We start from the raw sequence: 20,057 nt of genomic DNA, 5'->3' as shown, positions 1-20,057 counted from the left end.
TCGAGCCAACATTTGCCTTCCCTGCTGAGCTTCACAGACAAACGTGGTTGACAGTTAAGTAAACCACCTGAGGCACTGAAGACAACAGTTGCTCAATTACTAGTAACATTATTCAGGCTTAACGTGTCAACTATAACTACATACATGAAAGGATTTCACTCCGTGACTCTATTCCGAATGAGATACAGGGGAATTAACTGAAACATTGTTTTTTAGCATAATTTTTTTTGCTACGCTTTTTCTCCAAATTTTTTCAAAGAAAAATTATTTTTGAACTTGAAAAATTGGATTGACCGAAAGTTCTAAGATTGTTCGTCTAAGCGGAGAAGGCGGGTTAAAAAAAAAAAGAATATTTTCAAACAGCATAAAAAACTAGGTTTCTATGGAGAGATTCTAAAAGATTTTCCCCCGCATACTCGAAGATGGCTTCACAATCATTATCGTGAAAACCGCAAATAAAATCTGAAGTAACAGGCTTCTTAAAAATTACAAAATGGACATAATAAGATTCTTAACGGATCTGAAAAAGATGACAAAGGGACAGTATAATTTTTTTCAGTTGTAGTTTGGAGAAAAATGAAGAAACTAGTGGCACAAGTCGGCACGAATTTATCACCAAAAATAAACAATTGCAAGCTGGGAACACCAGACGGATTTCACCAAAGTAAGATAATGTTGACATTATGTGGTTTACCAGCTATAACAAGTTAAATGCCTTTCTTTAAATATATCACAAACCACAGCTTGCCAAATAGCGACAGCTTTGAGATCATTATATTTTCTTTGGCACCAAATACCCAAAAACTGTCACGCGAATCTTATTGTTTACAGCAAATTAACACCTAATAGGAAAGCATCCTCGTACGACGTAATTCAATCAAGTTGGGCTGGAGAAATTCGGAGTGAATTCCTTAAAATTTAAATCAAGAATCCAAAGAAAAAATAACAAGAAATTAATTTTAGTTGTTGAAGCATACTTGAGCGAAATTTCCTGGTATATCTTTATATTTTGCAAATATCGCGTCTTGGTTTTTGCCGATTTAGGTAAGTGTTTATCTATATTTTTTTAAGCTACTAGAAAAACAACTTCGCTTGAAGTGGTTGTTTTGACAAATACTTAAGTTTACTGTATATTTATTTTAAACAAACATGTCTCAAGAAATCCAATCCAATAAAACAAGACTATCAACAGCTAAAATAGCCATAAAATACCATCGATGTACTTTCAAATTTCATTGAAAACAAGTCTTTCCTCATTCAGTTTAGAATGTAACATCTCCCATAGTCGGTGGGCAAATTATAATCTTATTCTACAAGGGTTTTCTCCCTTCAGTTTAAAATTGCAATATTTTAAATTTTTCTGTCGACTCTAAAAGACTTAGTGCTTGAGTTCTTCAAGTTTATAATGTCTTTGCACGGATTTTCTTAGCAGTAAAATGCTAAACATCGGCGACTAACTCGGCTCAGTTACTGGCTCAGCAAGAAACAAAAAGTCGGTTTTTTATTTACACCATAGTTCACCATAGTTTGTATTCATTGTCAAATATTTAATTTTTGCCAAGCAATTTCGTATGTTTGATAGGCAAGATATGAACGAAAGGCGATACAGTATTTGAGTGTTTTATAAATACAGGTTTTGAACAAATATTTAAACAATCGTGAAAATTATCATCTGTCGGAATGGAACTTCTTCTAAATGAGCCCAAAAAGCTGTTTCCCCCACACATTTTTATACTTTGCCTCGTATAAGACATTTTAGTTTTTTTACAGTAGAATCCTTCTTAATTCATTATTTCTATTACTCTAATAATAATAATAATAATAATAATAATAATAATAATAATAACTTTATTTCTATAGCGCTTTTACCTATGTTCAAAGCGCTTTACAAACAATATAACAAATATAAATAATTACTGAAATATCAAATAATCAAAAATCTAACTACTAAACTATCTTAATGACTACATTCTATAAAAATATAATAATCTAGTAATTATAAATATATATAAAATGAATAACTAATCTTAAAAACTAACCATAAGCCTCTTTATATAAAAATGTTTTTAGCTTTTTCTTAAAGCTATCCAAACTTTAACATAATCTAATATCTTGGGGAAGAGTATTCCATAACACAGGCCCACAAATGGAGAATGCCCTAGCGCCATAGGTCTTAAGCTTAAACTTGGGTACCCTGAGCAATCCCTTGGCAGATGAACGCAATGTGCGAGATGGAACGTAAGGACACACTAAATCACTAAGATAAGTTGGCGCAATACCATTCACTGCCTTAAAGACAAAAAGAAGGATCTTATACTTAATACGCTGTTGTAATCCGAATATAACAAGATATCTAGATTGTTTTTGTTTCAGTTCATTTTATTTAGTATTTCATCCCCGATACAGTTGCGAAAATGCTGTAGTTTTCTTCACTATATATCAATTGATGAGTTTTTCTCAAAGTCAGAAAACGAAAAGTCATTTCAAAGCTAAGGAAAATCCCAAATACCTTACTAGTCCTTATACACGTCAAACCAGAAAAACCTGTTGGACTGAGTAAACTTGGGTCTCTACAGGTTTGAGTCGGTTTTACATACGAATGGCCTCGTGTCTCCTTCGTGACTTTCCTCTTTGGGCAACTATCCATATTATATATTTGGTTATAAAAAGGATAAGAACTTAAGGGAAAATTATTTGAAAACGTTGTTGAAAACGTTTTTTATAACAAAACAATTTTAGCGTTTTATGTCACATATATTGTATCTTATGTTTATTTATCTTCATTATTTGTAGCCAATAAAGTTGTTAGAAATTTTAAATATATATATAAACTTTTAAAAAAACTTATTTTTAACTCTCATTCAAGCAATTTCGAATGTGAACGCGCAATACATCGTTAATTTGTAGATTTTTTATTATTTCCATTTCAACAAATTGTTCACCACAAAAGAAAAAAATATCTTATTTGAAGACATGTGGTTGTGTTCCCTCGGATGATAAATTTTCTTTACATTCCCATTAAAACTGTTGGTAATTGAGCTAAAAACTGGAAGCCAAAGAATATTGAGTTAAGTTAAAAAAAAGTATTTTGCTGCTTGGCTTCCATGCAGCGGAACAATACTTTGTACAACTTTCAGGGGCCGTCTGTCTGAAAGCAGAATAACCCAAGTGCTAGGGACAAATCTTTTGTTTTTCTTTCTCTAGAGTTAGCTCCTCCTAGCAGTAAAACGATACTATAATCCAATATTATATAGTATCAGCTAATAGTATCAATAACCGAATGAAAATATTTTAATATTTTAAGGGTTTGGGCAGATTAAAAGTATTATTTTAAAGGTGTATATGTTCGTATACTCTTTCAGTATGTTCGTTGCTTTTCGTTACTCTTTGTGTTCATATCCGCGGTTCTTAAATTTTGTCACGTGTTTACGAAGTAGAGATTAAGCACTAATCATGTTTGAAAAAATAGTAAACCCGCGCGCGTGCTGTAAGCAGTAATAAAGCACGCGGGGGTTGGCAAAACATGAGAGAAGTGTTAGGAGAAGCAAGACGCATAGCGAAGTGCTAATCGACACTTCTCGAGTGTTCTGCCAATCTCCAAGTGATTTATAACTTCACACAGCGCAGCAAGCAAGTTATTTATTTTTTTTATAAAATACAAATTACAAGAATGACGAAACTGGAAGTGGAATGTGCTGTGTACTCTCATAAAGCACGCGCTCCCAACCAATCAGATTGCGAGATTTAGAACAGTTATTTCATAAAGAGTTTTTCTTCTCGCAAACACGGTCTTATTCTTTCTCTTGACTTCGCTTTACCATTAGCAAACCTTTTCACCAAAGACTAGTATTTATTTTATTTATCTAAAACTTGGAGATTTTTCAATTCTTTTTCACTAATTGTGAAAAATGTTTCGCTTTCGTTTGCCGTAAACATGATGCTTAAGGTGACTGCCTACTTTTGGAAATTGATTTAAGCTTTTCTTAAAACTTCGATTTTCCGAATTGAAATTTAATGCTGATTCCAAATCTGGAAAGAAAAATAGGGTGTCCCGAGCTCGTTTTCGAGATAATCAGCATTTAATGGGAGCCTACGCACGAGCTTTTGGAGTAAAAATTGCGCCACCGGAAGTGATTAGGAAAAAAAAAGATTCATAAGATAATAGTTATTTGCAGATTATATGATGGCACGAACGAAGGCTAGTTAATCCTTCTACAATAATACATGGATATTTTCGACAAAAAGACAGAGAGATACATTGATTTGTCATATTTTGTAGTTTCGGTGCTCTTAAAAAATCTCATAAAGTCGAACAAAAATCCCTACAAAAATCTATTTTTTCACGTGTTCCTGATTTAAACTTTTCCTAAAATGTTCATATAACCTAGATTTTTAGGAGTTTTTTCGAATGAGCTATCAAAAAATATAGAGTCCCGTGCAAAATTTGAGGGTTTTGCCCTGTTGAAGCTCAAAACGTGTATGGTTCTTCAATAAAATCTTGTAGATTTTTCAGCGGTTTTTGAGCGCGCGCACATCGTGGGCTCAAATCGAACGTTCAAAAGTAGGCAGCCACCTTAAACTCTCTTATATATTATCTTATCTTTTAACCTGTTTTTCTTTATTTTCAAGCTTAAGACTGGACTAAAGGAAGAACAAAGAAATTAATGCCACTGTATGATACTACAAGGTTTTGAATATGATAAAAGTGTTCTGGGAGTTATAAAGAAAACAACGACAATATGTTAAACGAGATGTCTAGTGATAAAACATTGATGAAGAAAACAAGGAAACAACAGGTCAATACAATTCAAACAGCTGACACCAGCACGTCGTATGCATGTTAATTACAGCCAACAACTACTCTGTTGCTACGGACGACTCGACAACAGAACCACGGTACACAGTATCAGCGGTAGTTTACAAAAACATTGAGCATGGGTCGATGAATTACCCTGTTCTGTCTGTCGTCTGTGGTGTCTTTCTACTTTACGCGTTGGGCTTGCTGTGGATCAAGAGAATCAGATCGAAAGAACAAGTGCATGTAAGTCTTTATTGTATTAGGTTTGTAGGAAGGTCTTCCATATTGGATGACGTAACTATGATCATAAAAATGACGTTTATGCCACTTTGTAGGGCGTCGACGTCTGGGGGTTTTCCATATTGGATGATGCAACTATTATCATAAAAATGACTAGACGTTTATGCCACTTCGTAGTGCATCGACGTCTGGGGTCTTCATGACACGTCATCACTCACCATTTATTGGATGACGTTATCATCATCATATGGATGACGATAATGACTCGACCCTTTATATGGGTTGAGTACTGGAGTATAATGTCCCTATTTTAACCACTTCTAAAGCATCATTCCCTTCACCAGCCAAGCTGGCGCCGATTAAAGAAATTCTCTAATCCTGTTTTCTTCTTTTTGTAGATCGGAGCCACTATAATCCCACACAGGTCATTCTATCGCCATCCACACCATTACTTCCTGTTGTTCTACACCGGAAGTGGACGCCATGCTGGCACCACCGCCAACGTATACTGCGTCATTCATGGCAAACAAAAGAAAACTAAGCCCATAGTGCTTCGCGATCCCGAGCGACTGCTTTTCCAGTCAGGAACCACAACCTCATTTTTATTGACCCTGAACAAATCCCTAGATCAAATAACCAAGCTTCACTTATGGCACGACATCAGTGGACCCAAACCTTCGTGGTTTCTTGAAAAAGTTGTAGTCTGTCACTTAAATACTGGTCTGCTGTGGCATTTCGAGGCTCACCGCTGGCTTGATGTATCCGAGGATGACGGCTCAGTCGAGTGTGTTTTACACGCGGTCCCGAGGTGTAAGTTCTTGCGAAGAAAAACTCTCTTTGACCAAATGTTTTCAAAAGGCTTTAAGAATAAGCATAGTTGGCTGTCCCCTTTTTTGCTCAAAAGTAGAACAATGTTCTCTCGAGTTGAGAGGTTCACTTCCTGTTTAGCTGTTACCATGGTAACAGTGCTGGTTGTTACAGTCGCAGTAGATTCAAAAAAAGATGGTGATGTTTTCCCCAGCACGAAGATCATTCTTGGTCCAATGGCTTTTAAACTGAGTGACATTATTTGGGGAGCTATCTGCAGTGTTATTCCATTCTTCTTGCGTCTTCTTCTCGAGCTTCTCTTCACTTACTCAGAGAGTAAATTCGGGCAGCTCCCGCCGGACGAGAGAGATGTAAAAGCACACATTGATTGGTGCCTGGATAAAGCTAACGAGATAACATTTCTTGATGGGCAATCCAACACGTTCGACGGTGAAAAGGAAAACAATGACGAACTAGAAAACGCAAAGGAAGAAAATGAAGCACAAATAAAAGAAAATGAAAGTGAATTGAGTCATAGGATGAGAAAAGATAGTCTACGAAGTGAAAGTGAGTGGGATTACTTGGCGGAGTCATGGTCTGAAGTTTCCTTACGCAATATTGGTTTAGATTTAACCGATCACGACTGTGGTTCCGAAAATCAAAATGAAAACGAGAGAGTGGAAACAGATTTGCACGGTGTTACGAATCCTGATTCTACTCTCGATGGAAATTCTGACACAACGATAAACAAAGGTACTGAGATCGAGAATCAAGGTGAAGTCAAAGAAAATATTTCTCCCTCGATGCCAAACGAAGATGGCAGCCCAATCATTCAACAAGCTGAAAATGAAATATCAACAACACTAGATACAGAATATGAGAATCGAGATGACATCCACTTGATAAAAGAGAAAGATTTTATTGCGATACCCAGTGACACATGCCAAACTACTGCTGAATCAAATGCTCAGTCACCAGAAAATGTACAACAAAAGAACAGTCACGAACCTATGACAGGGAATGGAGAATGTGTGAAGGATGTTTTGGGGGACAGTGAATGCTCGTTTGAAGATGGAAGGATGTCAACTTCGAGTAAAAAGATGGAAAATGACGGAAATGATGGCGGAATAACCGATCAAGTGAACTTTGCTTATACCAACTCCTTGAGAAACACTGATAAAGTTCCCAAACTCTGGAAAATGATTCCCTTGCCTGGTTTTCTTATCGACCCAAACAGCATCAAAATAAGAAACGAGGAAAACACGCTTAAACTTTCTATCAGGTTTTTTTACCTGGCTTTGTTTGTTTGTTTAGCGCTGTCACTAGCATCTTCTGTCGTCACTATTAAATTCCGCCTTTCCTGGTCCAGTCAGACCACGGTATCCTGGTTAATGACGGTAATATTCGCACTCGTCTTTCAAATATCAATAGCAGAGAGTTTCTACGTGTTTTTCCAGGCGATATACTTCGGTGTTTACCTTCAAAGACCGATCGAGGAGAATGACGTCATCAACGAGCAAAAAAACAAGGTTTGGGCTAAGGAGGAAGATGACGTCAGATACTACGTGGATGATTTGGATGACATAGGCTCTTCGGTTCCCATGCCACCTAGTGCTCAGGAGGTTAAAAAAGCGCGGAAAAAAGCAGGGCAAGATCGCCAGCTTGAGGAAGTCTTGATGATGGTGGCGTTTGACGTCATATTTTTGTTGCAACTCGTTATTATATCATTTGGGAATAGAGATGCCTATTCTTATCCAAGTAGGATTGTAGTGGAAACCAACTACAATATCTCCAACTATACCAACGTAGGTATTTCTTTGGATACAATAGTGAGGAGTAGAGCAGGGTCTATATTGGGTAGAACATGGTGTATACCGTGTGTAGACCATGATGCTTACTGTATAGAGCATGGTGTATACTGAGTAGAGCATGGATGATACTGTATAGAGCATGGATGATACTGTGTAGAGCATGGATGATACTGTGTAGAGCATGGTGTATACTGGGTAGAGCATGCTGTATACTGAGTAGAGCATGGATGATACTGTGTAGAAAATGGTGTATACTGGGTAGAGCATGGATGATACTGTGTAGAGCATGGTGTATAATGGGTAGAGCATGGTGTATACTGTGTGTAGACCATGTTGCTTACTGTATAGAGCATGGTGTATACTGGGTAGAGTATGGTGTATACTGAGTAGAGCATGGATGATACTGTGTAGAAAATGGTGTATACTGGGTAGAGCATGGATGATACTGTGTAGAGCATGGTGTATAATGGGTAGAGCATGGTGTATACTGGGTAGAGCATAGATGATACTGCGTAGAGCATGGTGTATACTGGGTAGAGCATGGATGATACTGTAGAGCATGATGTATACTGTGTAGAGCATGGATGATACTATGTAGAGCATGGATGATACTGTGTAGAGCATGGATGATACTGTGTAGAGCATGGATGATACTGTGTAGAGCATGGATCATACCATGTACTGCATATTGCAACTTTTCTCATATTGTCTTTAACAGATCCAGAATGCCAACCACTTTTGGGGCTGGATCAAGACCCACCTAGTAACAGGCTTGTATTACGAAGGAAATTTCAAGCAAGCAGTCTCCCGCCAAACAAGGGATGGATATGGAACTTTATTGGGTGTCCCAATCCTAAGACAACAGCGAATAACACCAAACGGTAAACCATAAACGTTTAAAGATTTCACGCGATTTTAAAGTACATGACTCGCTTTCTGATTGGTTAGGCTAAGTCCTTTATGAGGGAACACAGTAAGCGCACGCACTTTCTTATTCGTAATTTTAGAATTAAAAAGCGTGCTAGCTATCCTGTAAGTAGTTATAAAGCAGTTGCGGATTGGCAAGAGAAAGCTATTCTAACACTTCCCTCGTGTTATTCCACTGATACCTGCGTGTTTTATAACTGCACATTACGAGCGTGCATTTTTAAATAATAAAAGACAATATTCAATATTTTCAATATTTTTCAGGTACATGTAAATTAAACGAATACAGCATTCCCTTGTTTCCGCAATGCAACATTCCAGTACCAAGTGTTGAACACTACGATGAAAAAGACTACAGCCCCGGGTGGAAGTATAAAGCTGCCCGTGACTTCATCACCCAGTCACCATGGATACACAAGAAAGGCAGCCAATCAAACACAGACTACACAATGTACGCGAGGATTAACTCCTACGAAGCGGGCGGTTACATAGCGTCGCTAGGTTACAACAAATCCTCGGCTTTGAAAATGCTGAATGAGTTGGAACAATTGAATTGGATAGATCATTTCACTCGGGTGGTTTTTATAGAGTTCGCTTCCTATAACGGGAATATCAATATTTTATCCGACGTAGCATTTGCGGTTGAGTTCACGGCCTTTGGGGGCGCCTTTCCGAGATTTGACCACTTTTCGTTCCGTCTCTATCGGTACTTCACCCCCTTACAACTAATATACCTCGTCTGTGAGGTCATTTTCATCGTATTTATCGTTCAACTTATATACAAAGTCTCCTGTGAAATCTACGAATACAGACTCGCTTACTTTGCCTCATTTTGGAACATGACGGACGTGGTTCTTGTCGTCGCTTCGCTCGTTACTATAGGCCTCTACGGCGCACGCGCAATACAACTTCAGAACGGTATCAAGGCAATCCAAGAAAATCCTGTACTTTTCTATGGGTTTTACCCCATCGCTCTCTACGACAACCTCGTTGCTTACATTTCTTGTATAGTCGTTATAGTACCAACTCTCCAGTTCCTCAAGTTTATGAAATTTAACAAAAATTTTATGATCTTCGATTTGACCCTGAAAATTCTGATTCCTGACCTTAAGGGTTTTGTTTTGATTTTCATGATCAGCTTACTCGGGTTCTCCTTCTGGGCCTTCCACATGCTGGGAACTGAACAGGAACCGTACAGCACCTTTATAGGAGCCTTCAACAGTATTCTCTCTATGTTATTAGGGAAGTTCAGCTTTAGGGTGTTTGCGCCTGGCGAGTCCCAAGATTTTGGGCCACTTTTCACCTACGCTTTTACCTTGGTCAATGTATTTGTTATCATGACTATAATCTTGTGTATAATAACCATCGCGTTCACCAAAGCCAGGCAGGATAAATCGATCAAGAATAAGTACGAAATAGTGAAGTTTATAGTGTATAGAGTCAAGGATATTCTTGGGTTAAATCCTCCGTATATCCCTCCGAAACCAGTCATCAAACCTACTCCTGTTGACTTTAGCCAATTGCAGCTTGAACTCAATACCCAATACATCATGGAAAGTCAAATGTCTAGGATTCAGAGGTTCACTAGCGTGGTGTACAGCGAGGAGACCATCGATGACGTTGAGATTGTTGAAAGAATTTTGGGGTTGGACAATGGCGCAGAATACTTAAAAACCATAATACGGAAAAGAAAAGAAGAGCAACAAGTGTTGATGGAAGGACATCACTCAACAACCGTCCCACACGAAGACCAGGGAAGTGAAGAACCAAAAGAAACAGCCAATCACGGCCAAGACAGGCGCCTTTCTACCCTTAGTATTGAAAACGAGTGTTCACAGGATTTTATAGCCTGATTATCGTATCTTTGCGAGGTGTCAGGAGTCCCTTTTTATTCTGTATTCGTACTACTCTAACTACTTATTTAATATAATGTTATCAACTTAGTATAGTAGAACCTCGACTAGCCTCGTCCCAAGGCTACTCCTTCAGCTCTCCCAAATCCAAAATAGCGGACGCTTTAGAGCAGTAGCCTGGGACGAGGCTAAACCTTACCTATTAAGCGGCCAGTGCAAAGTCCCAAAGTGGGGTTTTACAGTAATTTATACCTCAATAGCGCAGCGAACAGATTCTAAAAATGCCTTCAAGACTTAGACAAATAATAATTAATAATTTAATAATTTATAATAATTTAATACTTATATTGCGCGTGTTACATGGGAAGATGGTCACATGCGCATCACAAACTGAAATAGAAATATAAAAATATAAATCATGATCTAAACATACCATGTAGACCCGTTGCATCAGCCTCAAAGCAGCGCAACCAGGGCCGGGTTGTTCAAAGCTGGATTAGCGCTAATCCAGGATTAACTCTATAGGTCTTATTAAGAGTTAACCCAGGATTAGCACTAATCGGGCTTTGAACAACTGGGCCCTGGAGGGCAAGCAACGAACATTGCATGCCATTTAACCGTGTCGAGTGTTATACGAAAAGTTAGAATACTAACCGAATTAAACAAAGATCTACTCCGATCTTCTATGAAAATTATCTGCTGAAAGTATAGTATTGATGGTTTTTAACCATTCCCAAGAGAATTAAATAACAAAAGACACGGCGGCCACGTTGGAGGATATAACAATAGAATTCATTGACAATTCTTTTGTTAAGTTCCTCCAACATGGCCGCCGTGAAAACCATCACTAAGCTTGTTTGTCTGATTTTCGTCTTTGTGTTCTTTTTTATGACGTTATCTGCGCGCTGTTCGGTAGATCAAGGTAGGGTGACACTACTGCTAGAGTAATCGTTGCTGTCAACTAGAGAATGTAAACAAAAGAATTGTCCATAGCTAAATATGGCAGCTCAAAACCATATGGATCCCAGGCTTTGCTAATTATTAATGATTATTAACTAATTATTTAATTTAATAACTTGATGTCTCATTTTTTCGCTTTTTTAAACGGAGAGGGGATCGATAATCTGGTTATTTGTTGCAAAGCTAATTTTTTCATCAGTTTAGTAGGAAAAGAAAAAAGAATAAAAGTAAGTTAAAAATAAATTGGAAATAAAAGGAAATGCGAAGAAAAGTAGGAAAAAATTAAAATTCTTTTTTTCAGAAATGCCACTTTAGTTGTTTTTATTTTAAATCTTTATTAAGTCTTAATAAAAATAAATTATATTTTTTCAATGTCTTTATAGCTTATATAATAAGTCATAAATATACTAATTAATTTTTTGTCAGTTGGATAATTTGAATAAAGAATAAAGAAAAGAGAGAAAGAAAAAATGGGAAAAGACGTTGAAAAAGGCAGCTACCACAGGGAACCCACCTCTTTAAAATAACTTCCCATGATGCTCTGTTCATACTTCCAGCCGCATGTTGAACGTAAAAAAAATTTTCAGTAAGTACTTCATGTATGCCTGATTATAATGTCCTGGTGATGCTTTATGTTATTGTGCATGATGCGTTCACTCACTGTATCCTATTGTATCCACTGTATCCTAGTGTATCCACTGTATCCTAGAGTATCCAGTGTATCTTAGTGTATCCACTGTATCCACTGTATCCTAGTGTATCCACTGTATCCATTGTATCCTAGTGTATCCAGTGTATCTACTGTATCCACTGTATCCACTGTATCCACTGTATCCAGTGTATCAAGTGTATCTACTGTATCCACTGTATCCACTGTATCCACTGTATCCACTGTATCCAGTGTATCCAGTGTATCCACTGTATCCACTGTATCAACTGTATCCACTGTATCCAGTGTATCCGCTGCATCCAGTGTATCCTAGTGTATCCAGTGTATCCTAGTGTATCTACTGTATCCAGTGTATCTTAGTGTATCCAGTATATCCAGTGTATCCAGTGTATCCGCTATATCCACTGTATCCTAGTGTATCCTAGAGTATCCAGTGTATCAAGTGTATCCTAGAGTACCCAGTGTATCTACTGTATCCAGTGTATCTACTGTATCCAGTGTATCCACTGTATCCACTGTATCCACTGTATCCACTGTATCCACTGTATCCACTGTATCCGCTGAATCCTGTGTATCCTAGTGTATCCACTGTATCCACTGTATCCACTGTATCCACTGTATCCGCTGAATCCAGTGTATCCTAGTGTATCCAGTGTATCCTAGTGTATTCAGTGTATCTTAGTGTATCAACTGTATCCACTGTATCCTAGTGTATCCACTGTATCCATTGTATCCTAGTGTATCCAGTGTATCTACTGTATCCACGGTATCCACTGTATCAACTGTATCCACTGTATCCACTGTATCCACTGTATCCACTGTATCCACTGTATCCACTGTATCCACTGTATCCACTGTATCCACTGTATCCGCTGAATCCAGTGTATCCTAGTGTATCCAGTGTATCCTAGTGTATTCAGTGTATCCTAGTGTATCCACTGGATCTTAGTGTATCCACTGTATCCTAGTGTATCCAGTGTATCCTAGTGTATCCACTGTATCCACTGTATCCACTGTATCCAGTGTATTCAGTGTATCCTAGTGTATCCACTGTATCCACTGTATTCTCTGTATCCTAGTGTATCCAGTGTATCTACTGTATCCAGTGTTTCTTAGTGTATCCACTGTATCCTAGTGTATCCAGTGTATCCGCTTTATCCACTGTATCCTAGTGTATCCAGTGTATCCAGTGTATCCTAGAGTATCCAGTGTATCTACTGTATCCAGTGTACCCAGTGTATCCAGTGTATCCGCTGAATCCAGTGTATCCTATTGTATCCAGTGTATCCAGTGTATCCTAGAGTACCCAGTGTATCTACTGTATCCAGTGTATCCACTGTATCCACTTTATCCACTAGATCCACTGCATCCAGTGTATCCGCTGAATCCAGTGTATCCTAGTGTATCCAGTGTATCCTAGTGTATTCAGTGTATCCTAGTGTATCCACTGTATCCATTGTATTCTCTGTATCCTAGTGTATCCAGTGTATCCAGTGTATCCAGTGTATCCAGTGTATCCAGTGTATCCAGTGTATCCAGTGTATCTACTCTATCCAGTGTATCCTAGTGTATCCAGTGTATCCTAGTGTATCCAGTGTATCCTAGTGTATTCAGTGTATCCTAGTGTATCCACTGTATCCACATGTGTATTCTCTGTATACTAGTGTATCCAGTGTATCATAGTGTATCCACTGTATCCACTGTATGCACTGTATCCACTGTATCCAATGTATCCACTGTATCCATTGTATCCACTGTATCCACTGTATCCACTGTATCCACTGTATCCACTGTATCCACTGTATCCACTGTATCCACTGTATCCACTGTATCCACTGTATCCACTGTATCCACTGTATTCAGTGTATCCTAGTGTATCCACTGTATCAACTGTATTCTCTGTATCCTAGTGTATCCAGTGTATCTAGTGTATCTACTGTACGTTAGTGTATCCAGTGTATTCTAGTGTATCCACTGTATCCACTGTATCCACTGTATCTACTGTATTCAGTGTATCCTAGTGTATCCACTGTATCCACTGTATCCAGTGTATCCGCTGAATCCAGTGTATCCTAGTGTATCCACTGTATCCACTGTATCCACTGTATCCACTGTATCCACTGTATCCGCTGAATCCAGTGTATCCTAGTGTATCCACTGTATCCACTGTATCCGCTGAATCCACTGTATCCTAGTGTATCCAGTGTATCCTAGTGTATTCAGTGTATCCTAGTGTATCCACTGTATCCACTGTATCCTAGTGTATCCACTGTATCCATTGTATCCTAGTTTATCTAGTGTATCTACTGTATCCACTGTATCCACTGTATACACTGTGTTCACTGTATCCACTGTATCCAGTGTATCCGCTGAATCCAGTGTATCCTAGTGTATCCAGTGTATCCTAGTGTATTCAGTGTATCCTAGTGTATCCACTGGATCCCAGTATATCCACTGGATCCCAGTATATCCACTGTATCCTAGTGTATCCACTGTATCCTAGTGTATCCACTGTATCCTAGTGTATCCACTGTATCCAGTGTATTCAGTGTATCCTAGTGTATCCACTGTATCCAGTGTATCCAGTGTATCCGCTGAATCCACTGTATCCTAATGTATCCAGTGTATCCTAGTGTATTCAGTGTATCCTAGTGTATCCACTGTATCCATTGTATCCTAGTGTATCCAGTGTATCTACTGTATCCACTGTATCCACTGTATACACTGTGTTCACTGTATCCACTGTATCCAGTGTATCCGCTGAATCCAGTGTATCCTAGTGTATCCAGTGTATCCTAGTGTATTCAGTGTATCCTAGTGTATCCACTGGATCCCAGTGTATCAACTTTATCCTAGTGTATCCACTGTATCCTAGTGTATCCACTGTATCCTAGTGCATCCACTGTATCCACTGTATCCACTGTATCCACTGTATCCTAGTGTATCCACTGTATCCTAGTGTATCCACTGTATCCATTGTATCCACTGTATCCAGTGTATTGAGTGTATCCTAGTGTATCCACTGTTTTCTCTATATCCTAGTGTATCCAGTGTATCTACTGTATCCAGTGTATCTTAGTGTATCCACTGTATCCACTGTATTCAGTGTATCCTAGTGTATCCACTGTATCAACTGTATTCTCATTATTCTAGTGTATCCACTGTATGCACTGTATCCACTGTATTCAGTGTATCCTAGTGTATCCACTGTATCCACTGTTTTCTCTCTATCCTAGTGTATCCAGTGTATCCAGTGTATCCAATGTATCTACTGTATCCAGTGTATCTTAGTGTATCCACTGTATCCAGAGTATCCAGTGTATCCGCTGTATCCACTGTATCCTAGTGTATCCAGTGTATCCTAGTGTATTCAGTGTATCCTGGTGGATCCACTGTATCCACTGTATTCTTTGTATCCTAGTGTATCCAGTGTATCCAGTGTATCTACTATGTCCAGTGTATCCTAGTGTATCCAGTGTATCCTAGTGTATCCAGTGTATCCTAGTGTATTCAGTGTATTCTAGTGTATCCACTGTATCCACATGTGTATTCTCTGTATCCTAGTGTATCCAGTGTATCCTAGTGTATCCACTGTATCCACTGTATCCACTGTATCCACTGTATCCACTGTATCCACTGTATCCGCTGAATCCACTGTATCCTAATGTATCCAGTGTATCCTAGTGTATTCAGTGTATCCTAGTGTATCCACTGTATCCACTGTATCCTAGTGTATCCACTGTATCCATTGTATCCTAGTGTATCCAGTGTATCTACTGTATCCACTGTATCCACTGTATACACTGTGTGCACTGTATCCACTGTATCCAGTGTATCCGCTGAATCCAGTGTATCCTAGTGTAACCGGCGGCAAGGCGCTCAGCTATGAATCAGATTGCAAGTGGTTTTGACAAAAGAATTTATTGAAAAATTCACACAACTTTACAATACATGAAAAAAAACGGGAACGAGATTACAGGATATCTCTAATGAAAACAAGAAAAATATTTACAATGAGATAAAATAAATTTGTAGCTTATCTAAATAGCTAAAAGTTATGAATAAAATACAGTTTTGCTAGATATAACTAGAAACGGAAATACGTAAATTACGTCACAGGTAATTTGAATATTGCATACTGATTAGCAGTGTTTACAATACGCGAGTGAAAATTACTAGGTTGCAAAGTTTAATGTACAAGTCGGTAAACCGTTTAAAATGAACTAAACCAATGGAAAAAGCAATAGGAAAAATTGACTAGAGGTTAACTATGGCTTTAGGTAAGTATTTTAACCTTTGTTTATGACAAACTAAGAATTACACGGTTTACTGAACACGCGGTCGCGACAATGACCTTGAGTGTAGAGTTTAAGTAGCGAACAAATTAAAGGTTGGAAAGAAAAGGTCTTTTATCCCGCAGTTAAGGCTATTTATCGTAGTAAAAAGGTTAAACAAGCGAGTAAGGCGGTAGCGATCCTATAGTAAACGTGTTAAAGAGTTTAAAAGACAAGATACACTCAGCGTGATTACTAAATTACTACTGCGTGAATAACTTTGTACTAAATTACGCGCTAATGCGACTAGAATTACTACAACATGAAACGAATGCTTAATAAATATGTAGAAAATCTAAGCTATAAAATATAACGACTAGTTAACGATATGAACATAGATTTGTCCTAAATCTATCCTAGGTATAAGTGTAAAAGGCTTCAAAGATTCATACCTTTACATCGTAGAGAATTCCTTGTCTTGATATGTGAAAATATCCGTAGACAACGCAACGTCTTCAAGAACTTTTACTACACTGATTTAAGCTTAGTTTGGGCCTACTTTTATGGAAAAACCTGCATTCTTAAGACCTTACACATCCTATACAATGTTGCACGCCCTAGGCGCAAACAGGATGTCCCAAACACGAACTTACGTAAACAAGCGCCAAACCTAGGCATGACTCACTGTAATGTAATTACGTACGGAAATTATTTCTTGCTTACGCATTTTCCACGCAAACAGTTAACTAAAGAATTACATTCCTATGTGTACACGAGGCATTCCTAATTAAAAATATAGATTTATGACTAAATAATTACTGTCCAAAATAGTGTCTTTTGACTCTGTCACACTAGTGTATCCAGTGTATCCTAGTGTATTCAGTGTATCCTAGTGTATCCACTGGATCCCAGTGTATCAACTTTATCCTAGTGTATCCACTGTATCCTAGTGTATCCACTGTATCCTAGTGTATCCACTGTATCCATTGTATCCACTGTATCCAGTGTATTGAGTGTATCCTAGTGTATCCACTGTTTTCTCTGTATCATAGTGTATCCAGTGTATCTACTGTATCCAGTGTATCTTAGTGTATCCACTGTATCCACTGTATCCAGTGTATCCGCTGTATCCAGTGTATCCTAGTGTATCCAGTGTATCCAGTGTATCCTACAGTATCCAGTGTATCTACTGTATCCAGTGTATCCAGTGTATCCAGTGTATCCAGTGTATCCGCTGAATCCAGTGTATCCTAGTGTATCCAGTGTATCCAGTGTATCCAGTGTATCCAGTGTATCCTAGAGTACCCAGTGTATCTACTGTATCCAGTGTATCCAGTGTATCCACTGTATCCACTTTATCCACTGTATCCACTGTATCCAATGTATCCGCTGAATCCAGTGTATCCTAATGTATCCTAGTGTATCCAGTGTGTCCTAGTGTATTCAGTGTATCCTGGTGGATCCACTGTATCCACTGTATTCACTGTATTCTTTGTATCCTAGTGTATCCAGGGTATCCAGTGTATCTACTGTGTCCAGTGTATCCTAGTGTATCCAGTGTATCCTAGTGTATCCAGTGTATCCTAGTGTATTCAGTGTATTCTAGTGTATCCACTGTATCCACATGTGTATTCTCTGTATCCTAGTGTATCCAGTGTATCCTAGGGTATCCACTGTATCCACTGTATCCAATGTATCCACTGTATCCACTGTATCCACTGTATCCACTGTATCCAGTGTATCCACTGTATTCAGTGTATCCTAGTGTGTCCAGTGTATCCACTGTATTCTCTGTATCCTAGTGTATCCAGTGTATACAGTGTATCTACTGTATCCTAGAGTATCCAGTGTATCCTAGTGTATCCACTGTATCCACTGTATCCACTGTATTCAGTGTATCCTAGTGTATCCACTGTATCCACTGTTTTCTCTGTATCCTAGTGTATCCAGTGTATCCAGTGTATCCAATGTATCTACTGTATCCAGTGTATCTTAGTGTATCCACTGTATCCAGAGTATCCAGTGTATCCGCTGTATCCACTGTATCCTAATGTATCCAGTGTATCCTAGTGTATTCAGTGTATCCTGGTGGATCCACTGTATCCACTGTATTCTTTGTATCCTAGTGTATTCAGTGTATCCAGTGTATCTACTGTGTCCAGTGTATCCTAGTGTATCCAGTGTATGTTAGTGTATCCAGTGTATCCTAGTGTATTCAGTGTATTCTAGTGTATCCACTGTATCCACATGTGTATTCTCTGTATCCTAGTGTATCCAGTGTATCCTAGTGTATCCACTGTATCCACTGTATCCACTGTATCCACTTTATCCACTGTATCCACTGTATCCAGTGTATTCAGTGTATCCTAGTGTGTCCAGTGTATCCACTGTATTCTCTGTATCCTAGTGTATCCAGTGTATCCAGTGTATCTACTGTATCCTAGAGTATCCAGTGTATCCTAGTGTATCCACTGTATCCACTGTATCCACTGTATTCAGTGTATCCTAGTGTATCCACTGTATCCACTGTTTTCTCTGTATCCTAGTGTATCCAGTGTATCCAATGTATCTACTGTATCCAGCGTATCTTAGTGTATCCACTGTATCCAGAGTATCCAGTGTATCCGGTGTATCCACTGTATCCTAGTGTATCCAGTGTATCCAGTGTATCCTAGTGTATTCAGTGTATCCTAGTGTATCCACTGTATCCACATGTGTATTCTCTGTATCCTAGTGTATCCAGTGTATCCTAGTGTATCCAATGTATCCAGTGTATCCTAGAGTATCCAGTGTATCTACTGTATCCAGTGTATCCACTTTATCCACTGTATCCAGTGTATCCACTGTATACACTGTATCCAGTGTATCCGCTGAATCCAGTGTAGCCTAGTGTTTCCAGTGTATCCTAGTGTATTCAGTGTATCCTAGTGTATCCACTGTATCCACTGTATTCTCTGTATCCTAGTGTATCCAGTGTATCCAGTGTATCTACTGTATCCACTGTATTCAGTGTATCCTAGTGTATCCACTGTATCCACTGTTTTCTCTGTATCCTAGTGTATCCAGTGTATCCAGTGTATCCAATGTATCTACTGTATCCAGCGTATCTTAGTGTATCCACTGTATCCAGAGTATCCAGTGTATCCGGTGTATCCACTGTATCCTAGTGTATCCAGTGTATCAAGTGTATCCTAGTGTATTCAGTGTATCCTAGTGTATCCACTGTATCCACATGTGTATTCTCTGTATCCTAGTGTATCCAGTGTATCCTAGTGTATCCAATGTATCCAGTGTATCCTAGAGTATCCAGTGTATCTACTGTATCCAGTGTATCCACTTTATCCACTGTATCCAGTGTATCCACTGTATACACTGTATCCAGTGTATCCGCTGAATCCAGTGTAGCCTAGTGTTTCCAGTGTATCCTAGTGTATTCAGTGTATCCTAGTGTATCCACTGTATCCACTGTATTCTCTGTATCCTAGTGTATCCAGTGTATCCAGTGTATCTACTGTATCCAGTGTATCCTAGTGTATCCAGTGTATCTTAGTGTATTCAGTGTATCCTAGTGTATCCAGTGTGTCCTAGTGTATTCAGTGTATCCTAGTGTATCCACTGTATCCACATGTGTATTCTCTGTATCCTAGTGTATCCAGTGTATCCTAGTTTATCCACGGTATCCACTGTATTCTCTGTATCCTAGTGTATCCAGTGTAT

General features: G+C 38.5%; 1 protein-coding gene and 1 long non-coding RNA gene across 2 annotated transcripts; both read left to right on the top strand.

The window, feature by feature from the left end:
- Positions 1-482: 482 nt before the first annotated feature.
- On the top strand, positions 483-11,131 carry LOC116297852 (polycystin-1-like protein 2). Its single transcript, XM_089040408.1, has 5 exons — positions 483-1,044; positions 4,630-5,041; positions 5,437-7,650; positions 8,375-8,537; positions 8,848-11,131. Exons 2-5 carry the CDS (start codon positions 4,838-4,840, stop codon positions 10,434-10,436), a joined length of 4,170 nt encoding a protein of 1,389 aa, XP_088896534.1. The 5' UTR covers positions 483-1,044; positions 4,630-4,837; the 3' UTR covers positions 10,437-11,131.
- Positions 11,132-16,058: 4,927 nt separating this feature from the next.
- Positions 16,059-17,168, top strand: LOC148905332 (uncharacterized). The gene is made up of 2 exons (XR_016121691.1): positions 16,059-16,346; positions 16,761-17,168. It is a non-coding gene; the product is annotated as an uncharacterized LOC148905332 (long non-coding RNA).
- Positions 17,169-20,057: the final 2,889 nt, after the last annotated feature.

The sequence above is a fragment of the Actinia tenebrosa genome, unplaced genomic scaffold, assembly GCF_029948245.1.
Source record: "Actinia tenebrosa isolate PJP-AT-01 unplaced genomic scaffold, QUT_ActTen_1.0 PGA_scaffold7__59_contigs__length_16204524, whole genome shotgun sequence".
Classification (NCBI taxonomy): Eukaryota; Metazoa; Cnidaria; class Anthozoa; order Actiniaria; family Actiniidae; genus Actinia; species Actinia tenebrosa.
This window is presented reverse-complemented; position numbering and strand designations above follow the sequence as displayed.

Bases quoted from the DNA above. Each gene is read 5' to 3' on its own strand.
- LOC116297852 (XM_089040408.1), top strand. From the start codon at position 4,838: ATGTTAATTACAGCCAACAACTACTCTGTTGCTACGGACGACTCGACA. The intron at 5,042-5,436 runs GTAAGTCTTTAT...TTCTTTTTGTAG, and splicing joins GATCGAAAGAACAAGTGCAT to ATCGGAGCCACTATAATCCC. The intron at 7,651-8,374 runs GTAGGTATTTCT...TGTCTTTAACAG, and splicing joins ATATCTCCAACTATACCAAC to ATCCAGAATGCCAACCACTT.